This window comes from Portunus trituberculatus, chromosome 27, assembly GCF_017591435.1.
Source record: "Portunus trituberculatus isolate SZX2019 chromosome 27, ASM1759143v1, whole genome shotgun sequence".
Lineage (NCBI taxonomy): Eukaryota > Metazoa > Arthropoda > Malacostraca > Decapoda > Portunidae > Portunus > Portunus trituberculatus.
In genome coordinates, this window is record NC_059281.1 from 11,294,068 (window position 1) to 11,319,440 (window position 25,373).

Below are 25,373 nucleotides of genomic sequence, written 5' to 3' on the forward strand. Positions count from 1 at the left end.
TCCAGAGCCTTTATTATTTCTACTAATACTATTACTACTATTTCTATTTGTTGCTGTTGTTGTTGTTATTATTATTGGTATCATATTTCAATCGTAGAATTCTTAATAGTGGTGGTACTAGTAGTAGTAGTTGTAGTAGTATTAAGAGTATGATCGCAAAATTACAGCGCACACACACACACACACACACACACACACACACACACACACACACACACACAACGTACGTTAACAGCGACACACCTTGAAGCTAGAAAGAAGGGAAGGCATGGGGGATGAGGAAGGGGAAGGAGAGGAAAGGAAAGGGAGAGTGAGAGTAAAGGAAGACAAGAAAAGGAAATGAAGAAACATGTAAGAGTAATAGAAACGAGAGAGAGAGAGAGAGAGAGAGAGAGAGAGAGAGAGAGAGAGAGAGAGAGAGAGAGAAATGGACCATAATAGCATTCATACCAAAGGTCTTGCCCGAGTGAAAGTTCTCTCTCTCTCTCTCTCTCTCTCTCTCTCTCTCTCTCTCTCTCTCTCTCTCTCTTTTTCTTCCCCTCGATATCGCACTATTTAAAGACGAATGCGACTCAATGAGGTTACGAGGCAGAGATTCAGTGTCAGGGATCAGCTGTCTTGTCGTCTGTCTACTCTAAAGCGGCTCCTGGGTGAGTGTCTGATTTTATGCAGCTTCAGAAACTCATGTGGGGGATTAAAATAGTGAAGACTCTGGCCATTAATCTTCTGACCTCCATAGACCCTTCGTAGTGTCAAAAAAAAAAAAAAAATGGTCTAATCGTGTACAAATATTAAGGCAAAAATGTGTCCCGGTATTGGTGTGTGTGTGTGTGTGTGTGTGTGTGTGTGTGTGTGTGTGTGTGTGTGTGTGTGTGTGTGTGTGTGTGTGTGTGTGTGTGTTAGATCTTGAGTCAAAACTGTAATCTCTCCTCGTGATAAGTGTGCTGATCAACAGAAAACAAGTATTATTCACATCAAACCAATGACACCATCAATAAGCTACACTGTGTTTTGAACCAAGGAGCCATTTTAGAGTACACAGACTATAGTAACACTGCCAACACAACCCCGCCTCCCCTCCAAAGCTACTACTACACGTGTCAATATGCGGATGGCAATGCTACCCGCTAAAGTTATCCGGTAGATTTTGGTGACTAGTGGGTGGAACTCCTACCAGAAAAACAAGACCGACATGTTGATCTTGTCCAGCATCTACTGGCTTTGTTTACATAGTGAAGTCACGCTGGAAGGTTTGAATGCGTGTCCAGAGGCGATGTTGGAGATATTGAGGGGCAAACAGCACATCTGGGACCCTAAACATGAGTGATACAGCAAGAAAAGCCTTCGTAGCAGTACTTTCGCTGGACTGTTTCCCTCTGCAGTGTCCAGTTGAAGGTAAGGACTGAATACTTGTCATGATTTAATTTGATCGCAATTATGCAGTCTTAAAAAATAAATAGAAAATAATAAGAGATGACTCCTTGACCATCCTTAGAGTCCTCTTCTAATTATCATCTATCTAATATATTTGGGGACCGGCATCCCAGTGAGCTTTTTTTTATTTATTTTTTTATTAATCTATTTTTTTGTTGTCCTTGGCTGGTCTTTGCTCTTACATGAAAAAAGAAAAAAGTGGGTGATCTTGTCGGTAGCTGTTTGTTTACATTCACTTCCCGCCAACCAGCCAATACTTCCTGTACTTCCCAGCTACTGTGTGAACGTGTTCCGGATTGAAGGACTGTGTCGATACTTCCAGTGCCACCCGCATATTGACACGTGTGAACCGGCCTTAACACTGCTACCACAATGCCGCCACAGGTACAGTACTCACCGCGGCACTCGTTGGCGTCGCTGGAGGTGGCGCGGGCCCAGGGTGCGTCATTGTAGAAAGGTAGACACTCCTCACAGTCCCGCCCCGCTGTGTTGTGCTCGCAGCGGCACACCAGCTGGCTCTGTCCGTTCACGCCAGTCGACTCCACACACTCCGAGGCGTGCCCGTTGCATTTACACCTATAGCAATGTTGGCAAGGTGTGAGGGCGGGAGTTTAATTTAGGTAAGTATGCCTATAATTGCTATTTCTCTATTACTCCATTGTAGAAAACGCATTTTTAAGGGATGCTACTCTATATTTGATGTCTTCCCTCTCTTTTAAAAATATTTGTAGTTTGGCATTGTGATATAATAAGCAATGAAGAAGAAATTTAACACGTTATATGCAAATAGAAAATTGACAAAATGAACATGAGAAAATTCACACTTGAGATAATAACAAATAAATAATTAGAGAAAAAAAATCAGAAAATAAAATCTCAAGAAACGACAGAGATAAACAAGTCAATCAATCATATCTTTTAGCATTTTAACCTTTCAAAACTCAGATCACAGTGTTGAATTTACTTTTCATATACTTTTCTGTTAATCTTCCCCTGCACCACCCACTCTTACAAACCTAAAAACAACAAAGGGAACCACACACACACGTACATACCTTCCACCAACAGCCAAGTCAGTAATGGCGTAGAAGTAAGACCGCAGCACTTGAATATCCCCAAACACCTCGTCACGGAAGGTATTGAGGCGGTCTAGAGCAATGCGAATCTCAGTAGCAGTCACCCATTCCTGCAAATCTGGGCTGTTCTCGAAGTTGTAGGCAGAAGGGCGGCTTTCCAGCGTCGAGAAGGCCACGTTTCCACCAGTCAGCGGGGAGATGTCTGAGAATTCTGAGGTACACAGGGCTCGCGTCTCGTCCTCCCGCCTCACGTATGTTGAGTCCGGGATGCCGTACGTGTCCCGACATGTGGCGCTGAGGGAAGGGAGGTGGTGTGAGTGGTGGGGTGGTGTGGTGTGGTGTGGTGTGGTGTGTGGTGTGTGGTATGGTGTGGTTGTGGTGTGGTGTGGTGTGCGAAGGTTGTATGGGTGTTTATTTTGGTTGTTATTGTTTTTTAAGGTTGTGATGTGTGAGGAGGTTGTTTAGTGGTTTACGGTTTATTCTGCTTGTTTGTTATTGCAGTTGTTAGTCTCTCTCTCTCTCTCTCTCTCTCTCTCTCTCTCTCTCTCTCTCTCTCTCTCTCTCTCTCTCTCTCTCTCTCTCACACACACGCACACACCCTTTGCATCTACCCATCCATTCTTAACACTACCACCAACACCACAACAACAACAAAAATACAAAACATGGCGCTATTCTTGTCCCTGCATGTCTTAATCCTGCCACTTTTCTGTCGTCACTTTCTCACCCGCTGCTGTCGCCTCGCTTAGCCCTGTCATCACCCTCAACACCAACACACAACCCGGATGATCATGTGTCGTGGTGTTGCCTAAACCGGTAACACTTCCACCTCCACCACCACCACCACCAGCCCTCCTACTTGCCTTTCGTATATACAGCACTCAAATACTCGTTGATTTCGCAGTAAGGTGAGAATTAGTTGTGTTGACTTACCCTCTTCAGTACTGAGACATATTTTTACCTTAAACCCTTCAGTACCGTGACGCGTTTCCATATTCACTCTGCTTACTATCTGGTCATTTTATACAGCTTCAGAAACTCATGTGGGGGGATTAAAATAGTGGGGACTGTGGCCATTAATCTTCTGACCTCCATAGACCATTCCTAATGTAGAAATGGTCTAATCATACCCAAATCTATTGACATTAGGAAGGGTCTATGGAGGTCAGAAAATTAATGGCCAGTCTTCACTATTTTAATCCCCACACACAAGTTTCTGAAGCAGTACAAAATCACCAAACAGTAAGCAGAATGAATATGGAAACGCGTCATGGTACTGAAAGGGTTAACCTGGAGTCATAATGTTGGTGTTTGAGGCTCACCGTGTTTCAGTGTCTAGTATTCTCATGTAAAACGAAAATAGTAGAGTTGTTCAGACAGTTTGCGAGATAAATGCAAATAAGAACTATAAAGGATTGCATGGTTATCTTAATGGAAGGAGAACGTATCAAGAAAGTTTTACAAGTAAGGAAACAAAAAATAAAGAAAGAAAATAAAGAAAACGAAGGAAAGAAAAGGGAGGGAGAGAAACAGAAATAGAAGAGACCAAGATGAAATAATGAAAAACAACAAAAGAAAAGATTAAGTTATGTTACGTATCCCTCAAGTTAGATTAGATTAGGTTAGATTAGGTTAGGTTAGGTTAGGTTAGATTAGCTTTAAGAGGAAGAGCACAAGCATAACATCTTTTAAGCTACGTCAGGTTACATTAGTTAAGAGTAACACATTTTTTTTCTATGCAGGAGAGAAGGCCAGCCAGGGCGACACAATATTAAAAAAAAAAAACCCACTTGAGTGACGATTCTCTAAAAGGTAAGTAAGGAGTTAGCCAAAATTAGGGCAAAATCACTCGTCACGTTCGGTTAGGTAAAGAGAGAAAAAAGCACCTGTAGTATTGATTAGGTTAGATTAGGTTAGGTTAGGTTAGGTTAGGTTAGGTTAAGCTAGGTTAGGTCAGGTTAGGTCAGGTGAGGTTAGGTTAGGCTAATTCAGGTTACATTAGTTAAGAGTACGAAGAAGACATGTACCATCAATGAAATCACGTCATGTACCATCACTAAAGTCACGTTAGGTTAGGTGAAGAGAAAATTAAGACCCACCTGTAGTATTGGTAAGGCGTCCACTCGTCCTCGTAAGTGGTCCTCTTGAAGATAGCGAAGGACTCAGGGCGCGGGGAGTGGAAGAACAGCCTGACGTAGGTGATATCGAAAGACTTGCCTGGGGGAGGGGAAAGCAAGGGGGGTGAGTGGTAGTGGTGGTGGTGGTGGTGGTGGTTTGATGTGGGACGAGAGGAGAAAGGAAGCAAGAATGAAGAAAAGAAGAAAATGACATGAAAAGAAAAAGAGGAGGAGGAGGAGGAGGAGGAGGAGGAGGAGGAGGAGGAGGAGGAGGAGGAGGAGGAGAAAAGAGCTGAATAAGAATAGAACTTCAATAAGAAAATGAGAAGAGAAGATAAGAGAATTAGGAACAATAAGACTAGGAAAAGAATATAGCGTAAGAGAGAGAGAGAGAGAGAGAGAGAGAGAGAGAGAGAGAGAGAGAGAGAGAGAGAGAGAGAGAGAGAGAGAGAGAGAGAGAGAGAGAGAGAGAGAGAGAGAGAGAGAGAGAGAGAGAGAGAGAGAGAGAGAGAGAGAGAGAGAGACAGACAGAGAGACAGACAGACAGACAGACAGAGAGAGACTTTAGAGAAGAAAGAGAGCTAACCTAACTGAACAACACACACACACACACACACACACACACACACACACACACACACACACACACACACACACTCGAATCCCTACCAAAGTTTCTGTCTACCTAAACACTCTTCCTTCTTCCTTCCAGCTGTTCATTCCCCCCCCCCCAACTCACTCTTCCTTTCCCTCCAGCTGGTTACCCCTCCCCTCTGCTCTGCCAATGCACTTCCGAGGCGCCCACTGACTACCACCACTGTCTCTTCCACGGGGCAAGGCACACTGACCTCTGGCGGAAGGATGTGGAGGAGGAGAAGGAGGAGGAGGAATATTGATAGTTATGGAAGAGAAAGAGGTTAAGGAGGAGGAGGAAGAGAAGGAATATGATGAGGAGAAGGAAGAGAAAAAGACGAGGAAGATGGGGGGAAACGAGGAAGAGGAGAGGAAGAAGGATGAGGAGGAGGAAGTGGGTGAGGCAAGAGTGATAACAATCTTGATAAGTGACAGAGTGTGGGAGTGTGTGGGAGTGTGGATGTTTGTTTTGCTGTGGGAGGAGGAGGAGGAGGAGGAGGAGGAGGAGGAGGAGGAGGAGGAGGAGGAGGAGGAGGAGGAGGAGGAGAAGATGGTGTTGATGATGATGGTAGCGGTAATAGTAGTGTTTATGATGGTTAATAGAGAAAGTATTGGATTTTTAAAGTTTTTAATAGTAGTAGTAGTAGTAGTAGTAGTAGTAGTAGTAGTAGTAGTAGTAGTAGTAGTAGTAGTAGTAGTAGTAGTAGTAGTAGTAGTAGTAGTAGTAATAGGATAGAAACGAGGGATAGAACATGCTAAAGGAAAGAATTAATAGCAGTACACACACACACACACACACACACACACACACACACACACACACACACACACACACACACACACACACACACACACACACACACACACACACACACCTAGATTGAGGGTGATGTTGACTTGGAAGGGGAATTGGATCCCTTCTAGCATGGTCTCCGATTGCCACCACGTGTGATTGTCGTTGTTGTTGAAGTCGGTGAGGTAGTGTGGCGGGTGGGCGAGCTCTGGAAGGTACGCGTTGCACACGTTACACGCCTTCTTCGACCCGTAACCCCCAGTCTGCAAGCAATACTCCTGCGGCCGCTCCACGCCACACGTGTTGGTCACATCCACTGGCCTCCCGAAAGCTGCATTCACAAACTCCGGCACGCATTTCTGTGGGGAAGGGAAGGGTTAAGTGGTGGTGGTGGTGGTGATGTTGTTGTTGGTAGTAATGATGGTGGTGGTGGTATTGGTGGTGATGGTGTTGTTGTTGTTGTTGTTGTTAGTAGTGGTGGTGGTGGTGGTGGTGGGACTGCTCTCTCGGTATCGTCCATAAATGTCTGGATATCTCCTTCAACATTTTCTATTTCATCTAAGAGAAGTTTCAAGACATATTTCTCTTTCTTTTTTTTTTGTTGACTAACTCTCTGGGACCTACAAGGGGACTGGCAACTAAGTGGGGCCTTTGGTAAATCTGCAGTTTCAGCCAATATACCTTATCTTGTATTTCTCTTTCCCTACGTCTAACAAGCTTGAGGACTTCTTGGGAAACCTACCCTAATCTAACCTAACCTAACCTAACCTCCTGGGAAACCTAACCTAACCGGTTAGAAATGCTCGTAGAAGTGTGATCTAGACCGTGAGAATGTGTACAGTAACCAGAAGGAATTTAGAAAAGCGTCATGGTACTGAAGGGGTTAAAAGCTTCGAGACTATATCAACACTTCAAACCAGCTCGAGTGGGAGTCATAGCAGTGAATTACAGTGACAGTTTGAGCAAATACTCCCGCAGCATCAATATGGAAAGCATGCATAGGAACGGTACATCATCCCTGTCGCCTTTTAGAAGATTGCTGGGGTCACTGACTGCAGGACGTGGCTTGCTGTGAACTTCCCTACGCTATAACAAGCACTAAACGGAAGACTACGAGATAATCACCAGGACAACCTTAACAAGATATTTAATTAAGGCTAGGTCACGTGTCGGTCACCATGTCCCCGCTTCTCAAGGTCTCGTATTCTCAAACACCTCTCTACTTCACTTCCACTATTCTAAGGCTTTATTTAAATTGACACGAGTTCTTTAAGGTGTTTTTACGGTTCTAGAGGCAGTGACAAGATTTCTATATTATTAACACGGGAAGCACTTTTGAAAATTCCGCTAATCATCTCAGTAGCCTTGGGAAATAGTCGTGGTGGGAGAACAAAGCGTTTCAGCATAAATATATAAGAGTGAAGTTGTTCCTGCATTTCACTCGGGGACCTTGGCACGTCGCGAAAAGTGTATGGCAACAGGAGGCCACAATAAACCTCATTTAAGCCGCCAAGTTCATGCAGGAGAATCATGCACAATCGTTTATTCTTCTTTTTTCGCTAACAGTTTGAGTTCCGAGCTTGAGAGAGAGAGAGAGAGAGAGAGAGAGAGAGAGAGAGAGAGAGAGAGAGAGAGAGAGGAAAAAGAACGGAGCGAGTAAAAGAAAATGAGCAATGAATCTATCTGGAATATAAAGAAATAAAGAAAAGGAAAAAGAAATTAAGGGAAAGAGAGAGAGAGAGAGAGAGAGAGAGAGAGAGAGAGAGAGAGAGAGAGAGAGAGAGTGAGAGAGTGTGTGTGTGTGTGTGTGTGTGTGTGTGTGTGTGTGTGTGTGCACCTCCACGATGCATCACCACTGTTCAGCACCTTGGCGACTCTAAAAGTAAGATGAGTCGTACATCAAACTCTTCCTTTCTTTATTTATTTCGGAGAGTTGGCCGCGCATGGCTGTGTTGTGCTGGGCCCGCCAAGGAATGCACAGCTATGGCTCGTATTCTCAAACACTTCTGAGCTTCACCACTATTTCAAAAGGCTTTATCTAAATTCACTCCGTTTTTTTTTAAGGTGTTTTTACGGTTCTAGAGGCAGAGCGATATGATTTCTGCATTAATAACTGGAGAAACACTCTTGAAAACCCCGTTAATCATCTCTATGGCCTTGGAAAATAGTCGTAGTGAGAGAGAATAACATTTTTTAAGGTGTTTTTACGGTTCTAGAGGCAGAGTGGCAAAATTTTTATATTAATTAACTGGATAAACACTCTTGAAAACCCCGCTAATCGTCTCTGTGGCCTTGGAAAATAGTCGTGGTGAGAGAGCAAAGTGTTTCTGAATACCGAGTAAGACACTGCCGGTAAAGACATTATCTCATTCTTTTGGCTAACTCTATTGGACCAGACCTCTATGGGGACTGACAACTAAGAGAATCCTTCTTTTTATTTTTTTTCGTTACCTTGGCCAGTTGTGCTCTCTTACTTTAACAAAAAAAGAGGTGAGTGGCGATAAACAGCAATGAAATCCGTGTCATTCAAGCTGCTTAACTCTGACACTTGATACCGCGTGCACCATTAACGTTGCCATGGATGTGAAATGGTAAGTTAGCACCATTAACCCTTTCAATATCATAACGTGCTTTTATATTCATTCTGATTGCTATTTGGTGATTTTATACAGCTTTAGAAACTCATGTGGGGGATTAACAATAGTGAAGACTGTGCCATTACTCTTCTGGCCTCCATAGACAGTTGCTAATGTCAAAAAAGTCGTTTAATCATGCCCAAAACTCAAGGTAGAATTGCGTCCCAGTACTGAAGGTGTTAAACGTAAAATACCCGCTGTTACCTGGGCGTGTGTACCATCACCTGGCTGCACCGTCACCTGGCTACACCGTCACGTCTCAAGGAAGGGCGAGGCTGTACATACTAACATACTAACTGAACTCCCAATCCTGAACCTCCACGCACACACCCACAGCCACGCCCTGGGCACACCAACCCCACCACACCACCCAGTACCTAGGCTAAAACACTGCCCCCCCTTCCCCCTACCTCCCTAGCTCCACGCCTATCCAGTACCCCCATCCATACCTTCTCCCACGCTATAAGACTGCACTCCCCTCCATACCAACACTCACACGCCCACAGCCACGCCCTGGGCACACCAACACCCCCCATATCACCCAGTATCCAGGCTATCACACTGCCACTCTTCCATCCTCCTCCACGCCCACTCCAGCCTCCTTCAGTAGTTAAAGGGCGTGGGTGAGTTAGTGATGGTGATCGTTAAGTTGGTGATTGTGACGTTTCTCTCTCTCTCTCTCTCTCTCTCTCTCTCTCTCTCTCTCTCTCTCTCTCTCTCTCTAAACTTACTTCCTCTTTTAATCTTCTCTCCCTTGTTTTTCTTCCTCATTCATTTCCTCTCCTCGCTCTCCCTCATCCTTACCTCCTCTCCTCCCTTATTCCTCTCCCTCTCCCTCTCCCTCTTCCTCTTCCTCTTCCTCCACTCTCACTCTCTCTCGCCGTACATTACATAATTTACCCATTTACCCATTCATTAGGTTTTTCAAGTACTTATTTAATGACACCACCACCACCACCACCACCACCACCACTATCATCATCAGCCACTACACTCCACTCGTCACTGTCTGTCCTCTGTCCGTCTACTCCACCAATAGGACACGAGTACTAGAATTTTGTTCTGCGTCACGTTTTCTATCTCCTGAGTGTCCCTGGCGGTGTCCTCGTTCTGTCCTCGGTCTTACTATCAGCTGTGTCCTCGCTACTGTTACTCTGGGGTGGCCTCGAGTCTCGCCTGTCCTCTACGTGGTGTTCTTGTCTGGTTCATGGTGTTTGTTTAGGTTCTAGGCTCGTACTCTGAAAAATTTCCACGTCTCACACCACCTTCACTATTTTCAAAGGGGTCTAGTTGAAGTGACACGGGTTTTTAAGAGTGTTTCTGTAATTCTAGTTTTCTGCATTATTGATCCCTTCAGTACCATGCCGTGTTTTCATATTCACTCTGCTTACTATTCGGTGATTTTTATACAGCTTCAAATACTTATGTGGGGGTTAAAAATAGTGAAGACTCTGGCCATTAATCTTTTGACCTCCATTGACCCTTCCTAATGTAAGTAAAATCGTCTAATTGTACACAAAACTCGTGGTAAAAATGTGTCCCGGTACTGAACTGGTTAAGTAACTTCCACTACAGCCCGTCCACTGAACCTTTTCACATATAATACGTGGGTGTTCTTGCACAGCTGTGTTGGAAGTTGCTGCATACCTTAGAAATTATTTAGCGATTGTCTTAATTCCAGAGATTGATGTTTCGAACCTGACTCACTCATTGTAACTGTTCCGAACCTCCACCCCGGCAGATCACACACCGCTCCACCGCCAGGCACCGCTGTACTTTCGTTGATCCCACCCAATAAACCTGTTGTTCGTGTCCATTGAATACTACAGCTACGATAATGAACACTGAGAATTAAATGACACGAATCCTGGGAGAGCAACACAGGAATGAGGCAGATAATTAGAGGACAGAGTGAGCAGACAGCGAGGACATTAAGATTTTCAAGGGTGTCTTCACAATTCCAGTACTATGAGCTAGGATTCCACACCTCCAATAGGGAAAACACAGCTAGGAAGACAACTAAACGTCTATACGGCCTTTGGGAGCAGTGGTGATGAGAGAAGCCAGCATGAGACGAGGGAAGGAAGCGACTGCACAAATAACACTAAGAGGCGACGAACAACAGTAATGTGACAAGTACGTTTATTGTTGTGACACTCCTTTTTACGTGTGTGTGTATGTGTGTGTGTGTGTGTGTGTGTGTGTGTGTCTAGGCGCCCACACACAGCAAGCATGAACACAAGGGCGGCTAGACTTATATTTAGCAAGGGAAAGCAGCAAGGAGTGGGTGTGTATCGTGACTAGGTGAGAGCAAACAACAAGAGGAGGCGGCGAGTGGCAGCGGCGGTGACGGTGGTGGTGGTGGTGGTAGCGTGAATGCGGTAATGAAGGGCATGAAGCAAGACCTTTCTGTCCCATCAAGAAACAAGAGAAAGGTCAGAAGTTGAGAGAGAGAGAGAGAGAGAGAGAGAGAGAGAGAGAGAGAGAGAGAGAGAGAGAGAGAGAGAGAGAGAGAGAGAGAGAGAGAGAGAGAGAGAGAGAGGAGATGGAGATGGAGATGGAGATGTAGGGTAGAGATGGGAGCCAAGAAAGGAGGGTTAAGAGATATTATAGGAGGAGGAGGAGGAGGAGGAGGAGGAGGAGGAGGAGGACAGGGTGTCATGTAAGAGAATACCACAAGGAAGGAATCTTAGGACTAAAATGTGTGAGGGAAAATTTATGAGTGTTACTACTGGTACACACTCTCTCTCTCTCTCTCTCTCTCTCTCTCTCTCTCTCTCTCTCTCTCTCTCTCTCTCTCTCAACCTAAATCTCCCTTTTCTACCGTGTCACGTATCCCTTTTCCCTCCCATACCCTCTCTCTCTCTCTCTCTCACGGTATAAAGTATAAACAAACAAGACATGGTGGGCTGGCTCTCTCTCTCTCTCTCTCTCTCTCTCTCTCTCTCTCTCTCTAACCCAAAACAAGGGTTAAAACACACACACACACACAACTACTTTTTTGTGTTATGAGGAAAACTGTCATTTTTTTAGTCTAGTTTCGTTGTTTGACTCCCAATTCTTTCCTCCTTCCTCTCCTCCTTTCCTTCCCTTCCTCTCGTTCCCTCCTTCGTGGTCCTCAGGCGGCCTAAACCACCACCCCACCCCTCCCCTCTCCATCTCTCACCCCTCCCGTGCCCTCCCTCACACCCCTTCCCATCTCCCCTCTCCATCTTCTCTTTCCTCAACACATACACACACACACACACACCATGCAGCGACCCTTCGAAATTTAAGACAGATGGAGAGAAGGAGTGGCGTTCTCTCTCTCTCTCTCTCTCTCTCTCTCTCTCTCTCTCTCTCTCTCATTCAGATTTTCATTTTCACTCTAGTTTTTAATTATTTTCTCATTTTTCTCTCTCACTTCTTGTCTTTTATTCTATTTTCCTCACTCACTCATTTTCTTCTCTCATTCCCTTCTTTTCCCCCAGAGAGAGAGAGAGAGAGAGAGAGAGAGAGAGAGAGAGAGAGAGTCAGATGGTGTGACTCAGAGGAGGAGGAGGAGGAGGAGGAGGAGGAGGAGGAGGAGGAGGAGGAGGAGGAGAAATGATGTGAGAGGAGTTGGTTTCCTTGAGATCACGTGAGAGAAGAAGGAAAAGTACACACACACACACACACACACACACACACACACACACACACACACACACAGAGAGAGAGAGAGAGAGAGAGAGAGAGAGAGAGAGAGCGGGGGATAAAATACACTAATATATGTCCAATTTAGAGTTCTTGAGGTTCTAGTAGTGCAGGGTGTGTATGGGAGACGAGTATAGCTACGTGAGGGAGGCAGCAGATGACACCCAACACCCTGGCAGGCGGGAAACAGACCTTCCAAGTGTTGGGTGGGAGTGTTGGGGGTGCTCTCTCTCTCTCTCTCTCTCTCTCTCTCTCTCTCTCTCTCTCTCTCTCTCTCTCCTTACGTCTTATTATTTTTCTAGTCTTCTTGTTCCTATTCTTTTCTCTCCTTTATATTTCCATTCCTGTATTGTATGCAGGTTCACCCCTTCAGTACCATGACACATTTCCATATTCATTCTACTTACTATTTGGTGACTTTATACAGCTTCAGAAACTTACGTGGGGGATTAAAATAGTGAAGTGTGGAGCTATTAACCTTCTGACCTCCATAGACCCTCCCTAATGTTAATAAAATCGTCTAAGCACACGCAAAAGTCATTGTAGAGAAGCGTTCCTGTACTGAAGGGGTTAAGGAGAGCAGTGGCCGTCTATCACAGCAGTGGTGAAACAGAAAGAAAGGGAACTTGAGATGAAGATGCAGAAAGATAGAAGCCGTATAAGGGAAGCTTGGAAATTGAAGATATGTGCCAGATGCTATTGGAATCTTTGAATGTGTCTGAGATCTAAGAAGTACTAAAGACAAGATGGCCAAGTTTTAGTAAGGAAAGTGAGATCTCCAATGGTTCGTGTTTCAAGGAGTGTAGCCTGAAAATTAATCTCTTCAGTGCCAGGACGTGTTTTTGCATTCATTCCGGTTACTATTTGGAAAGTTTATACAGCTTAAGAAATATATGTTGGGACTGGAATAGTAGAGACTGTGGCCATTTATCTTCTGATCTCCATTGACCCTTGGTAATGTTAATAAAATGGTCTAATCATACTAAAAAATCATGGTACAAAAATGAGCCCCAATACTGAAGGGGTTAAACAGAAGGTTGTGAGCAGAGAGGTGATTCAAAATCTTACCCCTTCAGTAGCATGACACGTTTCCATATTCACTCTGCTTACTATTTGGTGACTTTATACAGCTTCAGAAACTTAAGTGGAAATTAAAATAGTGAAGACTCTGGCCATTAATCTTGCCCCATAGACCGTTCCTAATTTCAATAAAATGGTCTAATCGTATACAAATCTCAAGGTAAATATGTGTCCCAGTACTGAAGGGGTTAATTCACTAAAAAAAATGTAGTAATGAAATTATTATGAAACAGGCTAATAAATACAAATAACAATTAAACCCTGATAAACAGAACAACCACACAACAACACCAGACAACACCAAACACCAGCAGCGAGACACAGTAATCGCAGGACTGAAACAAAAGCATCCATTACTATAGCAACAAGTGATGGGTGTGGGTCCCGGGACTGCCAATGACACCACCACATCACCACCAACACCACCAGCAGGACACCACCAGCAGGACACCGTCACCAGCGTCTCTGGGTACGTACAGACGCCACACATCCGCCTGGCTGACAGGGGACACCACACCGCCACGGAGGGGAGGGAGGAGCAGGGGAGGGAAGGTCACCATTGGAGGGCCAGAGGGAAGGACACACCAGTGGAGGAGAGAGAAGGAGGCGGCACAGGGAGAGGGAAGGAGGGGAGGACTAGTGGAAGGAGAGAGAATGGGAGAGGCAGGGACGCGGCAGCCTTGTGATCCTCATGAATGAACGAGGACTCACCACTGGGAATAATAATAATAATAATAATAATAATAATATAATAATAATAATAATAATAATAATAATAATAATAATAATAATAATAATAATAATAATAATAATAATAATAATAATAATAATAATAATAATAATAATATACACTCATATAATCAACGCCTTCATTTGATAAGTCAGGCACCATTAACGGTATTGGATCAGAGAGAGAGAGAGAGAGAGAGAGAGAGAGAGAGAGAGAGAGAGAGAGAGAGAGAGAGAGAGAGAGGAAGGGGGGTGGAATGAATGGGTAAAGCTTCGTGTCCCCAGATGGATCCATGCACGGACTGTCTTGCAAAACGTCTCACTTCCACGCACCACTATCTGTTACTTGTAATGGGTGTAGTGTGTCTATTTACTCACTAACACCCTTCTTCTCCTCCTTAGTGTGTCTCTTTACTCACTAACACTCTCTCCTCCTCCTTAGTGTGTCTCTTTACTCACTCACACCTTCCCCTCCTTTACATTCCACACATGTTTGCATACCTCGCTCCCTCGTGACTTATGGCGTGCATTTATGTGTTGCCTTCCCTCACTGATTCATTTGCTAGTTACTTGTTTGTAGTGCGTTGTTTTATCCATGACCTCCGTGACTTGGCTTTCTAATTCCATCTTTAGTGTGCTTCCATTAGCATCAACACCTCACTCTGTCTTATGTGTCTTTTGTTATTCTTTCTTCTTTCAAAACACCCATATCAACACCTCACTCTGTCTTATGTGTCTTCCATAACTCTTTCTTCTTTCATTGCATCCATAAGCTATTTCTTTACCTATCTATGAACTGCGTGACTACAAAGCTTTTCACAAGACAGCTTAGTTCAGTTCTCCCTTACCCATGGCCACGCTGCCTTAACCCCTTCAGTGCTGGGACGCATTTTTTATAATTTTGGGTGCGATTAGACGATTTTATTTGATTAGGTTAGGTTTATGGGGATGAGAAGATTAATAGGCAGAGTTTTCACTATTTTCACCCCTACATAAGTATCTGAAGCTGTATAAAATCACCAAATAGTAAGAATATATGGAAACGCGTCATGGTACTAAAGGAATTCTCTCGCCTCTCTATTGTCTATACAGTTCGCGTGCTGCCCTGAAACATGCTCCTCTCATCACCTCCCTCATGTGCTCGTCTATCTCTAGCGGCGCTCGTGAATGAATGAGGCCGCTGTTTTCTCTCCGCCTGTGTTTGTTTATCTACGTACTAGCTCATGATCCTCGCACACTTAACAGGATTAAGCGCTGTGCCGGCACAAGGTGATGAGTGTGCGTAGAGGTTGAGGAAAAAGTAGAGGAAAAGTAGTGATGGGAACAACTCAAGGAAAGAAATGAAAAGATAAAAGGAGAAAGGTTCAATACTTAATCCCTTTAGTAGCATGATGTGTTTTCTTATTTATTTTGCTTGCTGTTTAGTGATTTTATACAGCTTCAGAAACTCATGTGGGGAATTAAAATAGTGAAGACTCTAGCCATTAATCTTCTGACCACCATAAATCCTTCCTAATCTCAATAAAATCGTCTAATCATACCCAAAACTCATGACAGAAATGCTGCCCAGTACTGAAGGGGTTAAAATAGAATGCATGTATATAATCGAGACTGCATTCCTCATAGGCAGCTGAGAATGAGTTACGATTTTGCTCTCTTTGTAACCATGTAACAATGAAGACCTGAATCGAGAAGACACACTCAAACTCTCATTCATAGCCAATATTCTGAAACACTTCCGCGCCTCACAGCACCTTCACTATTTTCAAAGGGCTCCAGCTGAAGTGACACGGGTTTTTAAGAGTGTTTCTGTAATTCTAGTGACATGTTAACAAGTCTTCTGCATTATCAACAGGAAAAACACTCTTTGGAACTCGGCTAATGATCTCTGTGGTTTTTTTTTAAATGGTCGCGGTGAGAGAGGGAAGCGCTTCTGCATATGGGGCTAAGAGTGACAAAAGGTAACGCGTTCTCTGTCCCATAAATAAGTGAAAGTAATAAAAGTAACGCGTTCTCTGTCCCATATAGGTAACACTATGCCATATGGAACAGTAACAAAGGTAACACATTATCCCATTACGCCCACCACGCCAAGTCTATCAAGCGAGCAGCGTTGGCGGGAGGGAGTTAATTAAATTCATGGCATTAACTATAATTAGCATTTCGTTCCCAAAGAGAGGAGCAGAAGGAGGCTGAAAATACCCACTCGCACATTGTTTACGGCACAGAAACCCGAGACACTGGGAGGGAATGAGGGAGGGAGAGGCTGGAGGGAGACAGAGAGAGGGAGAGAGAATGAAAGGAAAGGAAGAAGAGAGGGAGGGAGAGAATGAGAGAAAGGGAGGAAAGGATGACAGGGAGAGTTCATACGGCAGATGTGTTGGGTTATCCTCCTCCTCCTCCTCCTCCTCCTCCTCCTCCTCTTCTTCTTCTTCCTCCTCCTCTTCCTTAGTTCACACCGCCCTCCCATGACCCCAAAACACCACCACCACCATCATCACCCACCCAGACGAACGAAATACACTGATTCCTCCTCTTCTTCTTCCTCTTCGTCCTCCTCCTCCTCTTCGTGTTCTCTCTCGTCTATACAAGTCCCCATAGCCTCCTCTTCTTCTCTTCCTCTTCCTCCTCCTCTTCCTCCCTCCTGCCGCCGCGCCCTTCGTGTTCTTGGAGCAGAGAGAGAGAGAGAGAGAGAGAGAGAGAGAGAGAGAGAGAGAGAGTCATCATAGTTTGTTTTTCTCTCATATGTTGTCCCTTTTTTGTCATTAGAAGGTGACTCTCTCTCTCTCTCTCTCTCTCTCTCTCTCTCTCTCTCTCTCTCTCTCTCTCTCTCATATAGGATACTCAGTTCCTGTGTTTATGCCGCCCTGTTCACTGATGACCTGACCTGACCTGACCAGCTGACCTCTCCTCACCGCCATAAAGGTCACACACACACACACACACACACACACACACACACACACACACACACACACACACACTATATATATATATATATATATATATATATATATATATATATATATATATATATATATATATATATTACAACTATATATCTTAAAGTTTTGTGGTGTCTATTAGATAATGTGGATCGGGCAGGAGGAGGAGGAGGAGGAGGAGAAGTACAAGAATTATTGTCACTATAACATCAACAACTATTGCAACAACCACAACAAGAACAACGACAACTTCTACTACTACTACTACTACTACTACTACTACTACTACTGAAGACAATGTGAAGAAGAAGAAAAGAAGAAGAAGAAAAGAAGAACAATGACAATGACACCCAAGAACAATTATCAGACAAAGAAGAAGATTGCGTGCGTGCGTGTGTTTATGCGTGCGTGTGGGCGGACGGGCGGGCAGATGGGCGTGGGGGGAGGATTGGGGAGAGAACCGTGACCCTGCGGAGTACTTTGGGGAGTAGCGACACACACACACACACACACACACACACACACACACACACACACACACACACACACACTAACTGTCCTTCGTAAATCAAATGACGTAATATTAAGAGGGAGAGGGGAGGTAAATAGAGGAGGGGAGGATAGGGAGGGGGAGGAAATCAATCTCCTATAGTCTTTCCCATGTGTTGGGCGGCGTGGGTGGGGAGGAAGGAGAGGAGGGAAGGGGGGAGAGGGAGAGGGATGGAAGGGAGAGAGGAAAAGCGTGTGGGTGCATGAACAAAGACATGAAGTGAGTAGAAGCACATCCTCTCTCTCTCTCTCTCTCTCTCTCTCTCTCTCTCTCCTTAATTCAAGTACATGACACGAGCCACTCAAACCTCACACACACACACACACACACACACACACACACTCTCTCTCTCTCTCTCTCTCATCCACTGGTCATTCTCTCCCGTAATGCATCTTTGCCTATTCAATCTCCGCTGAGAGAGAGAGAGAGAGAGAGAGAGAGAGAGAGAGAGAGAGAGAGAGAGAGAGAAATAACAAGTGGTTCAAGACAGCCAGCTGTTGCTTCTTCCCCTCACTCACACCCACGCGCTCTCACACACACACACACACACACACACACACACACACACGTGGATGTCAATATGCATGTTAACTCTCTCTCTCTCTCTCTCTCTCTCTCTCTCTCTCAATTGCTCCTATTTTCCTATTACAGCTGTCTCTCCATCTTTTTTTCTCTAACTCCAAAGTCAATACGGGGCGAGCAGGAGGTGTGAGAGGAGTCGCTGGTAATACGGCTGATTCTCTATAAATTGTTGATCCTTTTCTCTCATTCTTCCCCTCAAACGCTAACCTCTTTCTCTGATCCTGTTTATAAATCACTAGCCTTTTTCCTCATCCTTTCCCTCAAACACTTATCTTTTCCCTGATTTTCTACCCTAAGCCCTATTCACTCTTCCCTGTCGCCTGATCCTTTTCCCTGCCGTTTGATCCTCTTCCCTGCCTCCCGATTCTATTCCTTGCCGCCTGATCCCTCTTTTTTGCCGCCTGATCCTTTTTCCTGCCGCTTAATCCTATTCCTTGCCACCTGATCCTCTTCCCAAATCCTGATCCCTCTTTCCTACTGCCTGATCCTCTCCCCTAAATCCTGATCCTTTCCCCTGCCACCTGATCTCTTTTCCCTGCTGTTTGATCCTCTTCTCTGTCGCCTAATTTTTTTTCCCCACTGCGTGATCCTCTACCGGTCTACCCTAAACAATGATCCCTCTTCCTTGCCGCCTAATTCTCTTCCATAAACTCTGATCCTCTTTCCTGCCGCCTAATCCTTCTCTCTATTGCCTGATCCTCTTCCCAAAACCCTGATTCCTCTTCCCTGCCGCCGTGGCCTTCCCCCTGGGTCGCCTCGTCACAGCACAGACACATAGGGTCCGGGTGGAGGGGGCGTTGGCCAGCCTCCTCCTACACTTGTCCCCGCGTCAGATTATTGAAAGCTTCGCGGACACACGTACCGGAAGTTTGCCACGGCCGCCGACACCACCACCACCACCACTATCACTTCCACCTCCTCCACTACTACTAACTTCACCACTATGATCCTCCTGTACGATTATCACCATTATTCAGACTGCCATCACCATCTTAACTAACATTCATAACTTCATCATCAGCTCTTCTTCTTTCACTAACACTCCTAACTCCACCACCATCACCATCACGTCCACCAACCTTACCACTTTTTTTTCCCACAATTGGTGCAAGCTGAAGGGAATAGTGGGTGGGGGGGGCCTTCTGCTGCTACTACTACTACTACTACAACTACTACTACTACTACTATTACCATACCATCACCATCTTCACCACTACCACCATCACCAAACCAGAATCACAACTACCATTACTACATCACATCACCACCACCACCATCACCACACCAATTTCACCATTAAGCTTTCCCTTCACCACAATCTCCCTCACCATCAAGTCTTCCTTCTCCTTCTCCTCCTCCTCCTCCAACCCACGACCTTTCCCTAATCGCATCCTGGGGCACTCACGTTGTTCACGCAATTACTCTCTCTCTCTCTCTCTCTCTCTCTCTCTCTCTCTCTGGCAATAGGGCGACCATTGTAAGAGATTGATTCGGTTGACTCCACGACTACTTTACAATCTCTCTCTCTCTCTCTCTCTCTCTCTCTCTCTCTCTCTCTCTCAGCTTCTGGATGTTCCTTTTTTTTTTTTTTTTTTTTCCGTCCCTTTCGTTTTTCATACATCAAAACGTATCTCGTTACATATTTTACTCACAAAAAAACACGAAACTTAATAACAGAGAATTCTTTCGTGTTGTGGGAACTTAAATACGAACCTATACACATACATACATACATACATACATACATACATACTTTGGTTCAGATTTATGTATATCGCAAACTATTGTTAGTTTTCGTATGTTATTGAGACTTCTCTATACATAGTCTGATATCATTTCATGCTGTTCTCTCTCTCTCTCTCTCTCTCTCTCTCTCTCTCTCTCTCTCTCTCTCTCTCTCTCTCTTCCCCTAATTTTCCTTTCCTCTCACTCCCTCTTTCCATCTGTCTTTCTCTTTCTGCCTCCTTGTCAACTTTCTTACTCTCCCTCCCTTCCTCCCATCCTCCCCTTCACCACCCATAGCACTGACACCATACACCCCCATTCCCGTGTGTGTGTGTGTGTGTGTGTGTGTGTGTGTGTACTGCCCCAGCACCACGTCACCCACCACAGCCACCTCACGCATCACGCTCAGACAACCATCTCCTCCTCCTCCTCCTCCTCCTCCTCCTCTTTTGCTTGTTGCTCAGATCCCACCCTCCTCCTCCTCCTCCTCCTCCTCCTGGTAGATGGAGACACACAAGAACCAAAACTCACACACCGTTTTATATTATGTGAGCGTTTGGTGCTTATCAGGACACACCCCCTTCCTTCCTCACCCGCTTCACGCCCCCCACCACTTCCTCCACCCCCTTCCCCCCGCCACCCACGCCCCTGCACCCTCTTCTAGGTCAGAGGAAGGGAACTGCTTGCCTTCTCTATCTCTCTTCTCTCCTCCCTGCTCTGTGTTCCTTCAAAATGCACTGGATGTTTAATTTCCTTCGGTGAGTGTGATAAGTTACCCCTTGAAGGAGCGACCGTGTAATGTGCACAGTACCCTCACCCATCAAGCAGTGCCATGGACGCACCCCGGCACTCTCCAGCTGGCACTCCTCAGCCTCGCCTGCTCCCATTGAAACATGAATCAGCCTCACCCACCTGTGCCTTCCCCGTCTCGTCGTAGCAGCGTGAACTCCTGCCTCTCGTCTCGGGCACCAGCGCCTCCACCACCACCGCCTGCTCGTAAGGGATCTCATTGCTTGGATACTGATAATACTGTCCGAGGCAGGCACACACACAGCACAGTAGCACCACGAGTTGTAGCCCCGAGCTCGAGGTAGTCCTGAGGAGGTGTGAGCGAGCCATGACCCTCACCACGAGCCCGGCATGACAACACTGAGCACTGACCACGGCCGCGTGTGGTCTCCTCTCAGTCTCTCACCCTCCCGCCCACACACCGCTGCCGGGCGTACGCGTCTCACCGCCCCCAGGCTCACTACTATTAAATTAATTTCCCATTACGTTACAAGATAAGATCGCAGGTTTGTTCAGTCTCCCAGACCGTTGCCTCTGTTTTAGAGGGACGTCGGTGGGCGGGGCCGCGAGGTGTCCCAGAGCGTCACGGTGCTTTATCGTGAGTTGCTGTGCCTGGGAGCGTGTCGCGCCGTGCCCCGCCGCCTGAGAGGCATTCCTCTAGGAAGAAGACTGCCACCAACGCGAATGTCGACGGACGAACTTTATTTGAATGAAAATTTTAATGGTTTGGACGTGCCTCTCCCGTGCCCCACCAGCGGCCCACAGGCTGAGGGCAGGGCGGGGCAGGGCGCGGCCTCTCCTTACCCCGGCGCCAATGTGAAGGCAGCACGTCCTCACCCCAAGGCAGGAGGACGTCCCCCTCGTTTACAGGTTTTCATCACCCCTGGGTACTGGGTCTCTCGTGGGTCTGTTCACGAATATTTCTGTGGACGCTCCATAGACTTCCCTCGCTACCCATGCACGCCACCACTGTCAAGTGAACGTAACCACAAGAGTGTCGCCGTGAACTGTCTTGCAACAAACTAGCAGAGTAAATACTTCCAGGTTGTGTTGCGTCACGGGTGAGTGGCGCCGCGTCCCCAGCCCGCACGACCCACTGCACGCCCCTCGCTCCCACCACACCACCCTCCACGCCACCCACCCGCCTACCCATGACAAAGCCATTGTCCCGTCACCTTCAATCACAAGCAAACATCAGTCTGAAGTAGCGCGTCACTGAGCCATACTTGTGTTTTGTCGGTTCTCATCCGTTCACCCATCCACCGACACACACACACACACACACACACTTCAGAAGACGGATAAAAGCTTGAAGATATATTATAAAAAAAAAAAAACTTTGCAGGTCCCAATTCAAGGAAAGAATCCCAAAAAAGCGGCAGGAATGTGGACTTCGCGGAGATTAAATACAAATAAAGTCATTGTTATCCATTACTTAGTGCAGAGAGTACCAATGCTCAGACACACAAGGCTGCATCTCCTCTCAGGGCGCCTCACTTCACAACTTTCCACTTACCATCATGTTAGGAGGAGGAGGAGAGGGAGCAAGAGGAGGATGTAAAATAGGTCTACGGATTTAGGTCAAGAAGAAAGTTTCTCTCTCTCTCTCTCTCTCTCTCTCTCTCTCTCTCTCTCTCTCTCTTTTTCTAGTTACCCTCTTACTCTAATCCTTTCATTTCCATCCTCTTCCTCCTCCTTCTCATCCTCTTCTTCCTCCTCCTTGTCCTCTTCTTCCTCCTCCTCGTCCTCTTCCTCCTCCTACTCCTCCTTATCTGACACACCCTCCCTACCCCCTCCTCCGAGACTTGTCGCACCACCCACGCCACACTCTGCTGGCTGCCTCTCCTTGCCTGCTGACTCTTTAGATGCTGAGTGTGCTAAGTTTCCACTGACTTCTAAGTAACAGCGAGTGATGTCTTCCTCGAACAAGCAGGTGATGAAGTGGTATGTGAAAAGTCGCACGTTGTCTAACCTAACATATGACATAAGTTGTATTTACTTCCCCTCACTACGACAATTTTGCAAGGCCACAGAGACAACTAGCCGAGTTTTCAAGTCAGTTTTTCCCTTTTTACAAACTAGAAAGCTTGCCAATCTATCACCCGAACCATAAAAATACTCTTAAAAATATGAGTATCTTCAATTAAGCCTTTGGAAAGCAGTGATGGTGAGAGAGCAAAGTGTTTCAGAATACGGGCATTAGTCACACTGTTAGACTGTTATTAGAACCATGAGAACACCCTTGAGAACCGCAATAACATTCAGTGCATCCTGTCAAATTGTCACTAGAATCAAGAAGAAAAAAAAAAACTTACAAACTAGTCACTAAAATCAGTTAAAAAGAAGATTCAAGACGTCGAGAGTTTTAAGAATGTTCGAAAATGAGCCACACTGCCAAAGATTAACTAAGGGTCGTATGCAAGAAACACGTAAGTCTCTCTCCATGACTATTTTATAAGACCACGGAGATGACTGGTCGGGTGCTGAAGAGATTATTTCCTTTTAATAACACATAAATCACGCCAATTTCTCACTACAACCATTAGAACAACCTGAAAAACCCGTGTATCTTTAACTGGAACATTTTCAAATAGTGTTACTGCCTCGTGGAAGTGTTTTATAATAGAAACCTAAGAGTATTTCCTTTTAATAATGCAGAAATCACGTTAATTTCTCACTACAACCATTAAACCACCCTGAAAACCCGTGTACCTTTAATCAGAACCTTTTGAAATAGTGTTAGTGGGTCATGGAAGTGTTTTAGAATAGGAACCTAAGACAGCACCCTTCTCGTCATTCAGGTTCGTGTACCAAGCAAGTCCCTAAGTGGTGCTGCCTCAGGAATCTCCAAGCCTGGCCACAAAGGTACGAGTGTAACGTGACGGTTCACTTCCCACGGTGTACCTTTGCCAGGTGTCCCCACGTGTACCTATCTAATTAGCCACGTACTGGGAAGATGACCAGACCAGACCAGGTGTGTGTGTGTGTGTGTGTGTGTGTGTGTGTGTGTGTGTGACAAAAACATGGGAGTATATTCTGGAACTCTTCTATCATCACATCCCTAGTCCATGTCTCTACTCCTTTCAACGAGCCTTTGCTGAAGTTATACGGGTTTCTATCGATGGTTTTTACAGTTTTAGTATCAGATCAATAGGATTTACACATGACTAACGGAACAAACACTGTTGAAAGCCCGGCAAATCATCGCTGTGTCCTTTGAAAACGTTTGCGATGAGGAAGTAAAGCGTTGCAGGGCACGAGGCATGAGCGGAGCCTAGGAGCACCACCAAGCCGGGACAACAATGCTCAGCTGTCACTGTTGTTTTGAGAGATTCAACAACGGAGGCAGAAATAACTCGCATCACACCCACACGTGCTGACGCTGCCGTTGCTGAGTGTGTCTGCCGCCCCCTCTCACCCCTGCACACAGAGGCGCCTACATCACCTCGCCAGGCCCACGCCAGGCTCTTCACTACAGGTTCAGTACGGGTGCATCACTTACTCCATCAAAATGTTACGCTGCTGTAGTGGTGACAGGGGAAGTCAAGTAATTTCTATTTAAATCGATTATTTGGTTCCATTCCCTGCCACTCACTCCGTAAACTCTGGAACTCCCTGCCTGCTTCTGTATTCCCAACTTCCTATGATTTAACTTCATTTAAGAGGGAAGTTTCAAGACAACTAAATGAACCTTTTTTTTTTTTTAAGTCTCGGATTGTCCTTGACCAGCTTTCCTCTCTTACATAAAAAAAATCAGCTTGTGGTTCAGAACGCGAGGCATTTTACAAGTCGCTCTCGTTCCTTAGTCCTTGTTCGTAAATACTTCGACTGCTTCTAACTCTCACTGGGATATGCAATAGTCCACAGTGTCGGAAGCAATTATACAGATTACCTTCCGTGCCTCGACTTAACCCGTATTCACCGTGGCTTTATCGCTAACTCTTGTTATAGTAGCAGCCGTACCCTCGTGTCCTCCGCGACCCACTGCTGCGAGAGAGGCGTTATCTTGTCCCGGCGATAGGAGACTCATGTTCCCCGCCAGCCAATAATTACAATCATGTCCTTGCTCGCCACGCCGCCCCAGCCTCGCCAAGCCACGGTCCTCCACTTTCTGCCTGTGAGTGGCTTGACTGGAGGCATCAACTGTCATCTCAGAGGACGACGGGAGCCAATCTGGTTGCTTCTCGGGTTGTTGTTCCTTGCAGAGAGAGAGAGAGAGAGAGAGAGAGAGAGAGAGAGAGAGAGAGAGAGAGAGAGAGAGACCACGGCGGAGATTGAATAGACATAGATGCATTAAGGGAAAGAATGACCGGTGAATGAATGAGAGAGAGAGAGAGAGAGAGAGAGAGAGAGAGAGAGAGAGAGAGAGAGAGAGAGAGAGAGAGAGAGAGTTGGATGAATTTCAGTATGATATAAGCAACAAGTGTTCAGAATGACTGGTGTAGATCAAATGACAATCTCTTTTATACATTTTCTTTCCTTAGCATTACAGGCAAGGTAGGTACAGCACTTCAAGACGCGCTAATACTGCTATGGAGACTTACACTGACCTAAGCCACCAGTCTCTCAATCAGTCACCGTCCCAGGGCTGTCACGATACCCAGCCCTG

At 45.6% G+C, this 25,373-nt stretch overlaps 1 protein-coding gene across 1 annotated transcript in view; it reads right to left on the bottom strand.

Annotated features, from left to right (window-relative positions):
* Positions 1-21,151, bottom strand: part of LOC123509400 (laminin subunit gamma-1-like) — a 42,950-nt gene extending 21,799 nt beyond the window's left edge. Inside the window, 5 exon segments of the mRNA XM_045263694.1 lie at positions 1,832-2,010; positions 2,490-2,804; positions 4,610-4,727; positions 6,136-6,412; positions 20,888-21,151. Of these exon segments, the coding sequence (XP_045119629.1) occupies positions 1,832-2,010; positions 2,490-2,804; positions 4,610-4,727; positions 6,136-6,412; positions 20,888-21,094 (1,096 nt within the window). The 5' untranslated portion in view covers positions 21,095-21,151.
* Between the last annotated feature and the right edge of the window lie 4,222 nt (positions 21,152-25,373).